This window comes from Lynx rufus, unplaced genomic scaffold, assembly GCF_022079265.1.
Source record: "Lynx rufus isolate CCGP_SWC_20201006 ecotype Redwood Valley unplaced genomic scaffold, mLynRuf1.p SCAF_1, whole genome shotgun sequence".
NCBI lineage: Eukaryota > Metazoa > Chordata > Mammalia > Carnivora > Felidae > Lynx > Lynx rufus.
In genome coordinates this window covers 117282952-117297492 of record NW_025814823.1, presented here as the reverse complement: position 1 = coordinate 117297492, position 14541 = coordinate 117282952, and the positions used below count along the sequence as shown (strand labels likewise).

General features: G+C 45.2%; 2 protein-coding genes and 1 pseudogene across 2 annotated transcripts; all 3 read right to left on the bottom strand.

Annotated features, from left to right (window-relative positions):
* Positions 1-2: 2 nt before the first annotated feature.
* Positions 3-4051, bottom strand: LOC124516763 (protocadherin gamma-B6-like). Its single transcript, XM_047086106.1, has one exon. The coding sequence runs from the start codon at positions 2667-2669 to the stop codon at positions 177-179; it is 2493 nt and encodes an 830-aa protein (XP_046942062.1). The 5' UTR covers positions 2670-4051; the 3' UTR covers positions 3-176.
* A 1150-nt stretch (positions 4052-5201) lies between these two features.
* On the bottom strand, positions 5202-8219 carry LOC124509532 (protocadherin gamma-A9-like; annotated as a pseudogene).
* On the bottom strand, positions 7926-13496 carry LOC124516684 (protocadherin gamma-B5). Its single transcript, XM_047086100.1, has 2 exons — positions 10801-13496; positions 7926-8843 (listed from the first exon to the last, which is right to left on the bottom strand). The coding sequence occupies exons 1-2, from the start codon at positions 13207-13209 to the stop codon at positions 8838-8840; spliced, it is 2415 nt and encodes an 804-aa protein (XP_046942056.1). The 5' UTR covers positions 13210-13496; the 3' UTR covers positions 7926-8837.
* Positions 13497-14541: the final 1045 nt, after the last annotated feature.

Below are 14541 nucleotides of genomic sequence, written 5' to 3'. Positions count from 1 at the left end.
TAAGAAGCCACCGCCTGTTTTGCTAATCTGAGCTTGACTAGATATTGCCAATTTAGTGACATTATTGCTGAATTATAGAGCACTTACAAACCAAGTAACTCTTGAAAAATATAATCTGCAAAAAGTAAATACTGAGACAAGGTGATTAGTTATGGATTTTCCAAATATGACTCATATTAAAAAATACAATAGTATGCCTCAAATAAGAGAAAACAATAGAATGTTTCAGAAGACACAAAAATGTAACTCACCGGTGTGAGCATCTCAGGATGTGCAGTCAAATCATGCCCACCCTGAAGTGGAATTAAGGCCCCAGACGAATCACCGCAAACTATGTCTTGAGTGGAATGCAATAGCTCATTAGATTTTAGGAAGTTAAACTCTGCCTTTCCGGTTTGGGCAACGCACAAATTGTAGGAATAAGGCAAAGTCCCCTCACTGTAGTTAGGAGGAACCACAGGTCCAGACTTGACACAAAGACCAGGCTGAAAGCAGCCCCAGGCAGCGGGGCTGGGGGAGCGGCGCAGGCGCAGGGCCACCGCCAGAATCACCGCAAGGAGGAAGAGCACCGAGATCAAGGCCAAAGCCACCACCAGGTAAAACTGCAGCTCGGCCTGGGGGTCAGAGGGCTCCGGGCGGTCGCTGACATCCGGCAGTACTTCTTGGAGGCTGTCGGCGAAAACCAGGTGCAGCGTCGCGGTGGCAGAGAGGGGCGGCTGTCCCCCGTCCCGCACGGCGACCAGCAGGCGCTGGCGGGCCGCGTCCCTGTCGCCCAAAGCACGCGCAGTGCGCACCTCGCCCGTGCGCAGCCCCAGGCTGAAGAGTCCGGGCTCGCTGGCCTGCAGCACGTGGTACGACAGCCACGCATTGTGTCCCGAGTCGGCGTCCACCGCCACCACCTTGGTGACCAGGTAGCCGGGCTGCGCGGCGCGCGGCACCGTGTCGAAGAGCGCCGAGCCGTCGGGCCCCAGCGCCGGGTACAGCACCCTAGGCGCGTTGTCGTTGCGGTCGCCCACCAACACGCGCAGGCTCACGTTGGCGCTGAGCGCGGGCGAGCCCTGGTCGCGGGCCTGCACCGTCAGCTCGAAGGCGCGCAGCTGCTCGTGGTCGAAGGCGCGCTGCGCGAACACCACGCCGCTCTGCGCGCTCACGGACACGTAGGACGCCAGCGCCCGCGGCTCCAGGTCGCTGGCCACGATGGAGTAGGACACGCGGCCGTTGGGCCCTAGGTCGGGGTCGGAGGCGCTGACTTGGGCGATGGAGGCTCCTGGAGGGTTATTCTCAGCCACGTGGACCACATAGGAGGCCTGGTGGAAAATCGGTGTGTTGTCATTGACATCGGTGATGTGCAAGGTGATGGTAGTGCTGGAGGAGAGGGGCGGAATGCCCCTGTCAGTGGCTGTGATGGTGACGTTGTATTCTGGAGTCTGCTCTCGGTCTAGCGGTCCATCTGTCACCAGCTTGTAGTAATTATTAGAAGAGGAGTAAATCTTGAAAGGAATATCCTTTTCTATGTTACATGTGACTTCTCCATTTCCCCCGAAATCCTTGTCCCGTGTTTTGAAGAGAACAACCACCATTCCTGGAAGAGAATCCTCCAAAATTTCATCAGAGAGAGAGGTGATGATTATTTCTGGCCTGTTGTCGTTTTCATCTAGGATTTCAATGATTACTTTACATTGGGTAGAGAGTCCACCTCCATCCCTTGCTTCCACTTCCATGGTATATCTTTCTATATCCTCAAAATCCAATGACTGGTTATTCTTAATCATACCTGTTTTCTCATTCAGCAAGAACATGTACCTTGTACTCTGAGCAGTGCTCCTGAAGTAGTAGTTCACTTCTGCATTGACCCCCTCATCCTTGTCAGTGGCTGTCACCTGCAACACGGAGGATCCAGGGGGCAGATTTTCACTAACACTGATTCTGTATTCATCTTTGCTGAACACCGGAAAGTTATCATTAGCATCCCTGACAGAGATTTCTATTCGAGTGGTGGCACTTCTTGGTGGGTTCCCCCCATCCAAGGCAGTCAATATCAAGTGATGAGAATGCTGCTCTTCCCTGTCTAGGAGTTTTTCCAAAGTTAACTCTGGATATTTACCACCATCGGAATTAACTCTAACCATTAATGAGAAATAAGGGTTAGGATTTATCTGATAATCTTTAACTGAGTTCATGTTTATATCGGGGTCAGTGGCAGGGTCAAGGGATATTCGTGCACCTTCTGATACAGATTCAAAAATTTCTAAAAGTATTTCCTTTTTATCGAATTGAGGGGCATGGTCATTAATATCCTCAACAACAACAATGATATGAAAGATATTTAAAGGATTTTCCACCACGGCTTCCAACTGCAACTCACATCTTCTTCTCTCTTTGCATATCTGCTCCCGGTCTATTCGGTCCTTCACTAGTAAGTCCCCGCTCTCTGCGTCTACGTTGAAAAGCAGCTTCTCCGTGCTGACTCGCAGCTTCCTAGCTGACACGTCCAGGACACTGAGCCCGAGATCCTTGGCGAGGTTCCCCACCACCGAGCCCTTGGCCAGTTCCTCGGGAATCGAGTAGCGGATCGGCTCGCAGAGCGCGGGGTAGAACAAAGGTAGCAGGAAGGGAAACAGTACCTGCCGCCTGCCGGCCGGGCGCCTCTGAACGCAGCTCCCTCCCATTGCGCGCTCTAGTTCTCGCTGGGTCCCAGTCTTTCCGGAAAGTCAAAGAAACTGCAATCCACGGCGTCACTGGAAGAGCATTCCACCCATGACAAGCGTACCTGGGAATCCGTAAATATTGGGCAAAGTCTGCGCCTCCAGGAGACCCAGTTGTATAAGCAGATTTTCTTCTGTGTTGGTGACTGCCCAGGAAATCCCAGGCTGGAGACAGAAATCCCAGGCGACTGCGCTTGCCCTGTACTGGCCGACAGCGGCGCCCAGAGGCCCCGTGTGGAACCGCAGGCATTTTCCTCTTGAATCCAATTGTTCTCTACAATCTCTATAATATATATATTCCTCTTCGAAATTCCTATACATATTTATATATATGCCCTGTACTCTGTGAAGTGCTCCTGAGGTAGTTGTTTACTTCTGCATTGACCCCCTCGTCCTCCTGAGTGGCTGTCAACTGCAACACGGAGGACTGGGGGCCAATTACATACAAATAGAAACATACGATATTTATTTCTCTATATATAGAATATGTATATATTGCTTCTTGAAAATGAACTTATATAATAGCCCCTAATTTTATTATTATATTATTACAGACTATATGCTTAGTGTTTTAAAGAAATTTATTATAGAAAAATTTCAAACTTCTACAAAGTAGGGAAGATTATTATTGAATCTTCATATACTCATCACCCAATGACAATAACGATCAACACAAGGCCATCTTCATTTAATATAATTTGTACACCCTCATTATTGTGAAGCAAATCCAAGATACTTTAACTCTTCTTTTAAGATGAAACATTAAGATTAATAAGGATTTTATATTTAAGCCTATTTTGTTATAGAAAATGTTACCAATACAAAAGTCTATCTAGTTTAAGAAAACTAGAATTCAACATTTTCCACACTGCCCATTCACCCAGTGAGCTTTGTGTTCTGTTTTAAAGGCAAGTGATATTAATGGTAGAGAATAGTAGTTACTGACCTACAAGCCTTCATCACTATGTTATGTTTTTTCCCAAGTTAACACATACTTAATATTTGTAAATACTAAGTACCAATGGTTACTCGCGAGGACAGAAACTTCAAGTGACAGTTTTCCTATTTCATAGTTAAAAATATGATCCTGAAGCATGCTTTAATTTTTTCCTACTAAATTAGGAGTAAGGAGTATTTGAAATCAGTATAACATCTGTATGTCATAATGGCTGTCCAGATGTTACCCCTATTAGCCAGCACTTTTCAAATAAAATTTTTGAGTCAACTTCATAGTTTATTTTTAAAGTCTCCTAGAAAGTCATTTATTACTCGGAATGCCACCATGTTTAAAATAAAATGAAATAGGGGCATCTGGGTCGCTCAGTCAGTCATGTTTGATTTTAGCTCAGGTCATGATCTCGTGGTTTAAGAGTCTGAGCCCCACATCAGGTTCTCTGCTCTCTGTGCGGAGCCTGCTTGGGTTCTTCTGTCCCCTCTCTGCCCCTCCCCCACTCATTGCCCCCCTCCTCAAAAAATAAACTTGAAAAAATATTATTCCTTTCCTATATCTAAAAGCTAGTAAAATATTCTTAGAACCTCTTCCAGCAGTTCCTGAGAATATTTTCCTAAGTTGTCTTCCTTATCCAGGTTTATTTCTAGCCTCAAGGTTGGAGTATTGAGCCATAAATAACAGACAGTTGAATAATTTTTATTTCCCTTGTTTTGTCCTCAACAGTGTTCATTCTCAGAAACCCCTCTAAGTGAATTGTGATTCTTCCTCAGAAGTGATCTTTAAATTCAAACAACCTCTACAAACATGTGATCTGGAAAACATAACCTCAAAGGGGGGTTGTCCTATAATAGAAACAGAAAAGCAGAAGCAGAAAAATCTGGGCTCTCAGTTTCTTCAAGAAGAATGCATGTGTTTTCTCATTAATTTACCTTCACATAGTGTCAGCTGTATTTATGTTTCAGAGGTATGTAAGAAGTTCAAAGATAAGTAGGAAGTTCACTATGTGGCCACTGAAGATAGCAACAATAATAAATTTCAGGAATGGAAAACCACCTCTAAGAATTAGTAGTGAACTGATAATCAACCAAGGAACCCCACCCCAATAGCCCATATCAATGGCTCAATAATGAGAGAAGCCCCATGAAAAAGATATCCATTGACCCTAGGTTAATTTAGGTTAATTATGAGAAACTTATATCAGTGATATAACCAGTAAATGCCTCCTATAGATGTTAGAACAAAACAAGGCCCAGTAAAACTTGGATGGTGAGAAATATGTTAAAGAGAATGTATCATACCTTAAGTGGAAACCTTAAAGAGAAAACCAAATCATAAGAGAAAATAAAGGAAAAGGTTGAACTCACTGGAGCCAAAGAAGTATTTTCTTTAAAAAAAATTTTTTTTTAATGTTTATTTCTGAGAAGAGAGAGAGAGCGCGCAAGTGGAGGAGGGCAGAGGGAGAGGGAGACACATCTGAGCAGGCTCCAGGCTCTGAGCTGTCAGCACAGAGCCCCACACAGGGCTCAAACTTGTGAACCGTGGGATCATGACCTGAGCGGAAGTTTGATGCTTAAGTAACTGAGCCACCCAGGCGCCCCCAAAGAGGTATTTTCTATAGGAAACCTGGAATCATCTGAAGCGCATAAATGGTCATTTTTCCTGGAGCCCTCCTGGCTGATCAGCATATTGTCATACTTGGGCTGGGGAAAGATCATGTGACTCTCTCAGGAGCCTGCCCTGTGTGAGGCTTCCTGGAATAGGTCTGCAGGAAAGCCCACACCTATCCACGCCCACAAAGAAGTAGGCACAGCCAATCCAAGCCTTTCAGCCTGCAGCAGATTTGAGATGTGCCAATGCCACAACCTGAGCACACAATGACAAAGGTGAGGAAGATGCAGGACACTGCAGCCACTGTCACCACCAAGTATAATGTGAGGTCTGAGATCTCTGGGTAGGTGAGGACCTCCAGACTGTTGAGGTCAGCCAGGCCACCTGGGATGCTGTGGGCCAAGGCTGCAGTGAGGGTGAAAGTGGCCGAGAGAGGGGGCTGGCCTTGGTCCTGGACCACCACCACCAGGCTCTGCTTGAGCCAGTCTCTGTGCAGCAAGGCCCATGCAGTGCACACCTTTCCTGTGTGGAGTTCTACCATGAAGAGCCCTGGCTCATTGTCCTTGAACAGGTGGTAGGCCTGGTGTTCTGACACAAGTCTCTGTCTATAGCCACCTTGGTCACCAGGTAGCCAGGTTCTGTGGAGCAGGGTACCAGTTCCATGATGGTGGAACATGTCAGTGGGGAGAGTAGGGTCCAGGATTTCTGGTGTATTGTCCTTCTGGTCCAGCACAAACAAGTTCAGTGACATGTTGCTGGTGAGTAGGGGGTTCCCACTGTCACTTGCCTTCACTTGCATTTAAGATCACAAAACTGCTCATGTTGAAGGGATGCAGTGTGTATATGAGCCAGTGTGTCGGAACTGGTGGAGACATAGGACGACCCTTGGATAGTGTCTTCAGCCAAGGAGTGAATAACCTGGGCATTCTTGTCACTGTTGGAATCATGGCCTGTCACTGAGAAGATGAAGGTTCTTCTATGGCTGTTCTTAAGGAGATAGACTGTGTAGAAGTTTTCAGGGAAGGAAGGTGTACTGTCATTGACAATGATCACATGCAGGATGATGTAAATTTCTGTCTGTTGTGGTCACTGTGATGTTATATTCAGAAGTTTCTTCTCTGTCAAGAATTCATACTTTCAACAATCTACAATAATCTATTGACTTTTCTAATTGAAAAGGTAAATAATGGAGTGCCTGGGTGGCTCAGCCGGTTGAGTGTCTGACTCGTGATTTCAGCTTTATGATACCAAGGTCATGGGATCAAGCCTTGTGCTGGTGTCTGTACTGAGCATGGAGCCTGCTTGGGATTCTCTCTCTCCCTCTGCCCCTCCGCCACTCACAGTTTTGTGCTCTCTCAGAGGAAGGAGGAGGAGGAGGAGGAGGAAGAGTAAAGAAAAAGAAAAAAAAAAAGAAAAGGTAAATTATGAGGAGTGTAACAGACAACTTGACCATTCTTCCCGGAGTCTCGGTCATGCACATTCAAAAAGGCAATTACTGTTCCAGGAAGAGTATTTTCTAAGACTGGACTAAACAGAGATGTAATGATCACTTCTGGCCTATTGTCATTTACATCTTCCACTGAAATGAGCACTTTGGTCCTCCCTAAAAGTGCCCCCACATCTTCAGCTTGTATTTCCATTTCATAAAATGCACATTCTTCATAATCTAGACTCCCTGCTGTTGATATTTCACCGGTATTTTCATTAAGATGGAATAGCGGAGATTGCTTTTCACTAATTTTCCAAAATCTATAGGCCACTTCTCCATTGGCTCCCTCATCTGGGTCGCTAGCGCTCACAGTAAGCAGCAGGGTGCCCGGGGCCACGTTCTCTGGGACTTTCACTCGGTAAATCGGTTGAGTAAAAACCGGGGCATTGTCGTTTGTATCCAACACCGTCACGTGGATGTGCACTGTGCTGGAGCGACGCGGGTCACCGCCATCAGAGGCGATGAGGAGCAGATGGTGAGCAGCCTCTTCCTCTCGGTCCAGGGCCTGCTCCAGCACCAGCTCTGGGTGTAGAGTTCCGTCATCTCCAGTCTGCACTTCCAGAGAGAAGTAGTGATTGGGGCTGAGCTGGTAGCTCTGTAAGGAATTCATGCCCACATCCGGGTCAACAGCCTCTGGGAGTGGGTAATGTGTTCCAGGTGCAGCGATTTCATTAACTTTTACTTCCAGATTTTCGACCTGGAATTTTGGATTATTATCATTGATATCAGTGATTTCTATTTCTATCCCAAAAAGTTTTCTTCTGCCCTCAACCAGGATATTGATATTTACTAGCCACTGTGTGCTCTGAGCGCAGAGTTCCTCCTAGTCTATCCTGCCTGCAGTGACCAAGACAAGCCATTTTGCAGGTTCAGAGCGAAAAACTGAGTCCTACTTCTGGAGACGATGCAGACTCCACGGTCCACCAGCCCCAGATCCTTGGAGATATTTCCCCAGGATATAGCCTTCTTCTGTCTCTTCAGGTGCCGAGTAGTGGATCTGGCTGGCCCTGGTCTCCCATAGCCTCCACAGGCACAGCAGAACCAGTCCTTTGCAGTGCGGGCAATTCAGTGGAGTGGCTGTTGTTGCTTCACTATGGATATTGTTTTTCAGAATGCTTTCTGTGCAAACTGACTCCTTAGGTTCTTTAACCTCCTGCAAATTATGATGATCTTTTTCCTAAGGAGAAACCATAGTGCCCCAAGAAGGTGAGTTTTGTGGCAGCTTTTGCTGAGGTTTGTGGGCTCTGTGGGACTCTGTGTAGTTGCAGATCTGAACAGCTGGATGGAGAGCGGATTGAACTTTTCTTAAAGTTGGTGAACAGTGGCACTCGGAGTCCTAACCTGTCACTACATGCACTGAGATAAGTAATGCTTGATTATAGATAACCGAGAAAGACAATACTCTTCTAACTATGTAGACTTGTCTCACTGTTTCTTGCATTCTCATTTCAAAAGCAATTACCATTTTGGAATGTTAGTTGAAAATGAAGTGGAATGGAACTTCTATTAAATGTATTGTTAAACTGCCATTTTTTCTTAACATCAAATTAACTTATTCTTGGTAGAATTTTGCTTTCTTTCTAGATATGTAAATTATTCTAACTTCAGTTTTATAATGTTTCAAAAATTTTCTGTATGTCATTATTTTCTACAGTAACCACAATGTGCAATCCTCTTTGGAAATAGACTTCTTCTTCTTAGTTTTATATATACATGGATTATTCACTTTGAAGTTATTTTATAAGATTAATTTATTCAGATAATGAATTTGCTGGACTAAGTTTTCCTTAAAATTTCATTCACAAAAATAATTTTAATAAGGCAACAGTAATAGCTTCTCTCACCTAATACTGCTAAATTTTGAAAGGATTGGTTTTTTAAAGTTACATATTTGTGAATGTTAAACTTTTATGTTGGTTTAAATTTTTTGTACTCTTCTATGTGAATACATAATGCATACACAGGTTATGGCATTTGGAATATTCAAATAAACATATATTGAAAAGCAAGTTTCCACTTCAATACTTCCATAAAGAAAATATGCAGTTCAAAGTAGTCTTAAACTTCTTATTGTAAAGGTCACTTAAATCTGTAATAATTAGAGAAAAAGAACACAAGATGTAGAACCAATTATTACCACTAAAAAGCAAAAAGTGCCATTATGAGAAATTCTTACAGGGGCACCTGGGTGGCTCAGTCAGCTGAGCATTCAACTCTTGATTTCATTCAAGTCACGATATTACAATTCATGGGATTGAGCCCCAAGTTGGGCTCTGCACTGACATCAGGTAGCCTGCTTGGGATTCTCTCCCTTTCCCTTTCTCTCTGCCCTTCTCCACCTCAATAAATAAATAAACTTAAAAAAAAAAGAAATTCTTTCAGGGGCACATGACTGGTTCCATCAGTTGAGCATGTGACTTTTTTTTTTTAAGTTTCCTGATTTATTTTGAAAGAGAGCACAAGCAGGGGAGGGGCGGAGAGAGAAGGAGAGAGAATCATAAGCAGGCTCTACACTGTTGCACAGAACCTGACACGGGGCTTGACCCCCGAACCTTGAGATCATGATATGAGCTGAAATACAGAGTCAGACGCTTAACTGACTGAGCCACCCAGGCGCCCCAAGCATGGGACTCTTGATCTCAGCCTCGTGAGTTCAAGCCCCATGTTGACCTAGAGCTTACATTAAAAAAAAAAAACAAAAAAAAAACTCTTTCAGCAATTTGTAAAGAAATCATTTACTGAAGCAGTTACTAGGGGAGACCAAGAAAAAGACTGATATTTAAGAAATGGCAACTTTGCACATAAAATTAGTAATTTTTGCCATAAGAGTGGAAAATTTGGGATTCTCTTTCCTCTAATCACTAATGTTTAGAGCTCCAAATAATAAGACAAATCCAGTGACTCACCCCCTCCTCCTGGCCTCAAGCGATAGAGGCAACAGCATTTCCTTTTCTTTTGTCAAGTGTCTTTTTCTTAAATTAACTATAAGCGTAGAGGAGGATTTTGCAATCAAGAAAACTTAGAGGAACACAGATAATGAACTGGACCTGCTAATGAGTTTACTGAGTCTTTCTCTACGCCCTCCACCCACACTATTTTCCTTACAGTTTTAGGGCATTCACAGAGTCATGACTAGGTAGATACAAAGAACCAGACATGAGGAATAAACATAAAAAAGATGGAAACTGTACTAGTGAAATCAGCAAAGGAGATAGCTAGTAGTAGTTTTTTTGCTTTAAAAGATGAGTTAAATGAATGCCTATTTTAAATTTAATGTTTACTTACATGTAACAAAATTTCAAATATTTTAGGGGTCCCTGGATGGCTCAGTTGGTTAAGCATCCAACTTCAGCTCAAGCTAGATTCCTGAGTTTGAGCCCCACATCAGGTTCTGTCAGTGCTGACAGCTCAGACCCTAGATACTCCTTCCAATTCTGTCTCCCTCGCTCTCTGCCCCTCCCCCACTCACACTCTGTCTCTCTCTCAAAAATGAATAAACATTAAAAAAATTTTTTTAAGGGGCACCTGGGTGGCTCAGTCCTTGAGCATCTGACTTCATCTCAGGTCATGATCTCAAGGTTCTCTGTGCTGACAGCTCAGAGCCTGGAGCCTGCTTTGGATTCTATACCTCCCTCTCTCTCTGCTCCTCCCCCGCTTGTGCTCTGCCTCTCTGTCTAATGAATAAATATAACCCTTAAAAAAATTAAAAATTTTTTAATTCAAATATTTTAAATAAATGAGGCAATCAGTGGTTAAGTTTCATTACCTTTGAAAAAAGCAGTAAGAAATTGATATAATACTTCTGCTGTAAAGTAAGAAGCACACTCTCCCTACTTTGTAAATCTGAACTTGGTGCAATAACTCTATTGTATATCACATAACTACTCCCAAATCACCACTCTCTTTAAAAAATGTTAGTACAGCTCTCTGATGAGCTGTAATACCCTTAAGACAACTCGCTAACCTTAGAACCATAATATATTTTCATAGAAGTATGAAAAACTGGATAGATGATGAAAAGGAGTAGACACTTAAACAGAACTCACCGCCATTTGAGTTTCAGGATGGGAAGTCGACTCACTGGAATTACAAAGCGGAAATAAGGCCCCAGATGAATCACTGCAAAGTAGTATATCTTGTCCTGAACTCAACTGCTCATTACATTTTAGAAAATTAAACTCTGTCTTTCCAGTCTGGGCAACGCACAAATTGTAGGAATAAGGCAAAGTCCCCTCACTGTAGTTAGGAGGAACCACAGGTCCAGACTTGACACAAAGACCAGGCTGAAAGCAGCCCCAGGCAGCGGGGCTGGGGGAGCGGCGCAGGCGCAGGGCCACCGCCAGAATCACCGCAAGGAGGAAGAGCACCGAGATCAAGGCCAAAGCCACCACCAGGTAAAACTGCAGCTCGGCCTGGGGGTCAGAGGGCTCCGGGCGGTCGCTGACATCCGGCAGTACTTCTTGGAGGCTGTCGGCGAAAACCAGGTGCAGCGTCGCGGTGGCAGAGAGGGGCGGCTGTCCCCCGTCCCGCACGGCGACCAGCAGGCGCTGGCGGGCCGCGTCCCTGTCGCCCAAAGCACGCGCAGTGCGCACCTCGCCCGTGCGCAGCCCCAGGCTGAAGAGTCCGGGCTCGCTGGCCTGCAGCACGTGGTACGACAGCCACGCATTGTGTCCCGAGTCGGCGTCCACCGCCACCACCTTGGTGACCAGGTAGCCGGGCTGCGCGGCGCGCGGCACCGTGTCGAAGAGCGCCGAGCCGTCGGGCCCCAGCGCCGGGTACAGCACCCTAGGCGCGTTGTCGTTGCGGTCGCCCACCAACACGCGCAGGCTCACGTTGGCGCTGAGCGCGGGCGAGCCCTGGTCGCGGGCCTGCACCGTCAGCTCGAAGGCGCGCAGCTGCTCGTGGTCGAAGGCGCGCTGCGCGAACACCACGCCGCTCTGAGCGCTCACGGACACGTAGGACGCCAGCGCCCGCGGCTCCAGGTCGCTGGCCACGATGGAGTAGGACACGTGGCCGTTGGGTCCCAGGTCGGGGTCGGAGGCGCTGACTTGGGCGATAGAGGCTCCAGGAGGGTTGTTCTCCATCACGTGAACCATGTAGGAGGCCTGGAGGAAAACCGGAGCGTTGTCGTTGATATCAGTGATGATCAAAGTGACACTTTTGCTAGCTGAGAGGGGCGGCTTTCCCCTGTCGGTGGCTGTGATGGTGACATTGTACTCTGGGGTCTGTTCTCGGTCCAGAGTCCCATCTATTACCAATTTATATGAATTTTTTGATGAAGAGATTATCTGAAAAGGAACTTCACCCTCTAATCGACAACTAACCTCCCCATTCTCCCCGGAATCTTGATCGTATATTTTGATCAAAGCAATTAGCGTTCCTGGCGCTGCGTTTTCCAGAATCATTTCGACTAGAGAATGGAATGTAATTTCTGGGCTGTTGTCATTTTCATCTTGAATATTAATTTCAACTGTACATTGTGCAGCCAGTCCTCCACCATCCCTCGCTTCCACCACTATAGAATATTCCTTGATTTCTTCGAAATCCAGCATTCTTAGAGTTGTAATTTCCCCGCTCTTTGAATTCAGACTGAAGACTTGCCCAGTCCTGTAGAAAGAATAAGTGATTTCCGAGTTGATGCCTTCATCTTGGTCAGTGGCTGATACTTGCAGCACTGTGGTGCCTGGGGGCACGTTTTCTGGAAGGCTTACTCTGTACATGTCCTGGTTGAATACAGGGGGGTTATCATTGGCATCAGTGACCTGGATACGGAGCTCAGTGGTGCCGCTTAGTGGGGGATCTCCGCCATCCATGGCAGTCAGAACTAAACGATGGTAACTCTGTTGTTCCCGGTCTAAACGTTTCTCCAACGCCAATTCTGGGTATTTACTACCATCTTGTTTCTCTTTATTTATCAATGAGAAACTAGGGCTAAGAGAGAGTTTATAAATCCGCAGAGAGTTTAAGCCAATATCGGCATCTTCCGCTGCTTCTAATATAAACCGTGTGCCTGGCACCGTAGACTCACTTATTTGCAGCTCAAAAGAAGTTTGCGTGAATTTTGGTGTGTGGTCATTAATATCTTCGATGTCCACACTCACGTGATAAAAGTTCAACGGATTTTCAGCAACAGCCTCAAATTCCAGAGCACAGGCTGGCTTCTTCCCACAAATCTGCTCCCGGTCTAGCCTGCCGCTCACAAGTAGCTCCCCGCTCTTGGCGCTCACAGTGAAGTAAGGTTTTTCCGAACTGATGCGCAGTTGTCGACTCGGTAACTCATGGACGCTGAGTCCCAAATCCTTGGCGAGGTTCCCCACCACCGAGCCCTCGGGCATTTCTTCGGGAATCCGATAGCGGATCTGCTCTGAGAGCGCCGGGCAGAACAAAGACAGCAGGAAGGGAAAGAGCACTGGCCGCCTCTCAGCCCAGCCCCTTTCCCCAGCGCCGCTCCCCATCCCTTTTGCTCCCCTCAGGTTGCTCACCGGCCTGGAGACGCCGGATTACAAATAATCTCTGTGCTGCAGATGTCCGGAGCTCCGAACAGGCTATATTTCCAGCGTGAGGGTCGGGTTCCCTCTTTTCCAGAGGAGGAAGTTGTGTAAAGGCTCGAGCTAGAGAGCCTGATACAGGGAAAGTGCGCTGCGGCTGCGCGAGAAGATGGCCAGTGCCCAAGCTCTGCACTTTGGCCAACAGCGGCGCCCACAGTCCGCACTGGGAAACTGCAGCCCTGCTGCTTCAGTTTAACCAGCTACAATAATCACAATCCAGCGCCTAACTGAACAAGCCACGTTTTAATGTTAATATATTTAATATCTTAAATTATAAAGCCTTCTTTAATATATACTTTCTCTTGTTTCCAAATTATTAGAAATGTGATGAGTTTTTATATTAACCGACATATCTGGTCTATCCATTTCACCCTACTACAAACATACATTGAACTCTTGCCTTGTACTTAGTAGTGCCCTTGTCAGTGATGATATAACAATGCAACAATGAATAAGACACAGGTCTTGACCTTCGAAATTTTATCATATACTGTATTCACAAATTCATTTCTGTTTATTAGGTATGATATGTGAAACAATCTTAATCTTCTTTCATGATTCCTAAATGTTTCCCCCAACATCTCTACATTATAAATGTTATTTAATATCATATGTATTAGAGAATACCAACAGTGTTGAAAACTATTCTGTAAAGCTTTGCAGTTTCATACCAATCCTCAAGCATCTCCTTCTGATAATATCAACACTCTCTTCAAAAAATTTCTTTTTACTCGTTTGACTACCTAAGGAAGCATTCATTTTTAAAAAACCTGTCCCTATGATGTAGCCAAGGGATGATTTACTCTACCTCCTTCTTCATATCTCACAATTACTTGGCTTATGTCATACCCAACATCATACATGAATTCATTCTTAAAAGTCCCTAGGGAAATGTTTATTCTTCAATATAAAGTCACAAAGGGATACTTCAGCAGACCACCTGACTTTCTGATCTATGTATCTATGTAATACTGAAGCAATGACTTTGGAATTGAGCTTCTGGTAAGTTTATTTGCATAAATTTCCTGGATAAATGTCATTTGTTCTAATTATTTTATTCCATTTGTTGAAATTTTTGATCAGTGAATCTTTTGAACAAGAGTAAGGATTTTATTTTCTATCAGGGCAAGTTTCAAAACACTTAAAAATTGCAAAATGTCAATAATACAGTTGTTCCCTCAAATGACTGTGCACCCAAACACTACAGAAAATACAAAGTTAACTCCCACGCACAGGATG

Excerpts from the sequence above, each read along its gene's own strand:
- LOC124516763 (XM_047086106.1), bottom strand. The coding sequence starts at position 2,669 with ATGGGAGGGAGCTGCGTTCAGAGGCGCCCGGCCGGCAGGCGGCAGGTA.
- LOC124516684 (XM_047086100.1), bottom strand. The coding sequence starts at position 13,209 with ATGGGGAGCGGCGCTGGGGAAAGGGGCTGGGCTGAGAGGCGGCCAGTG.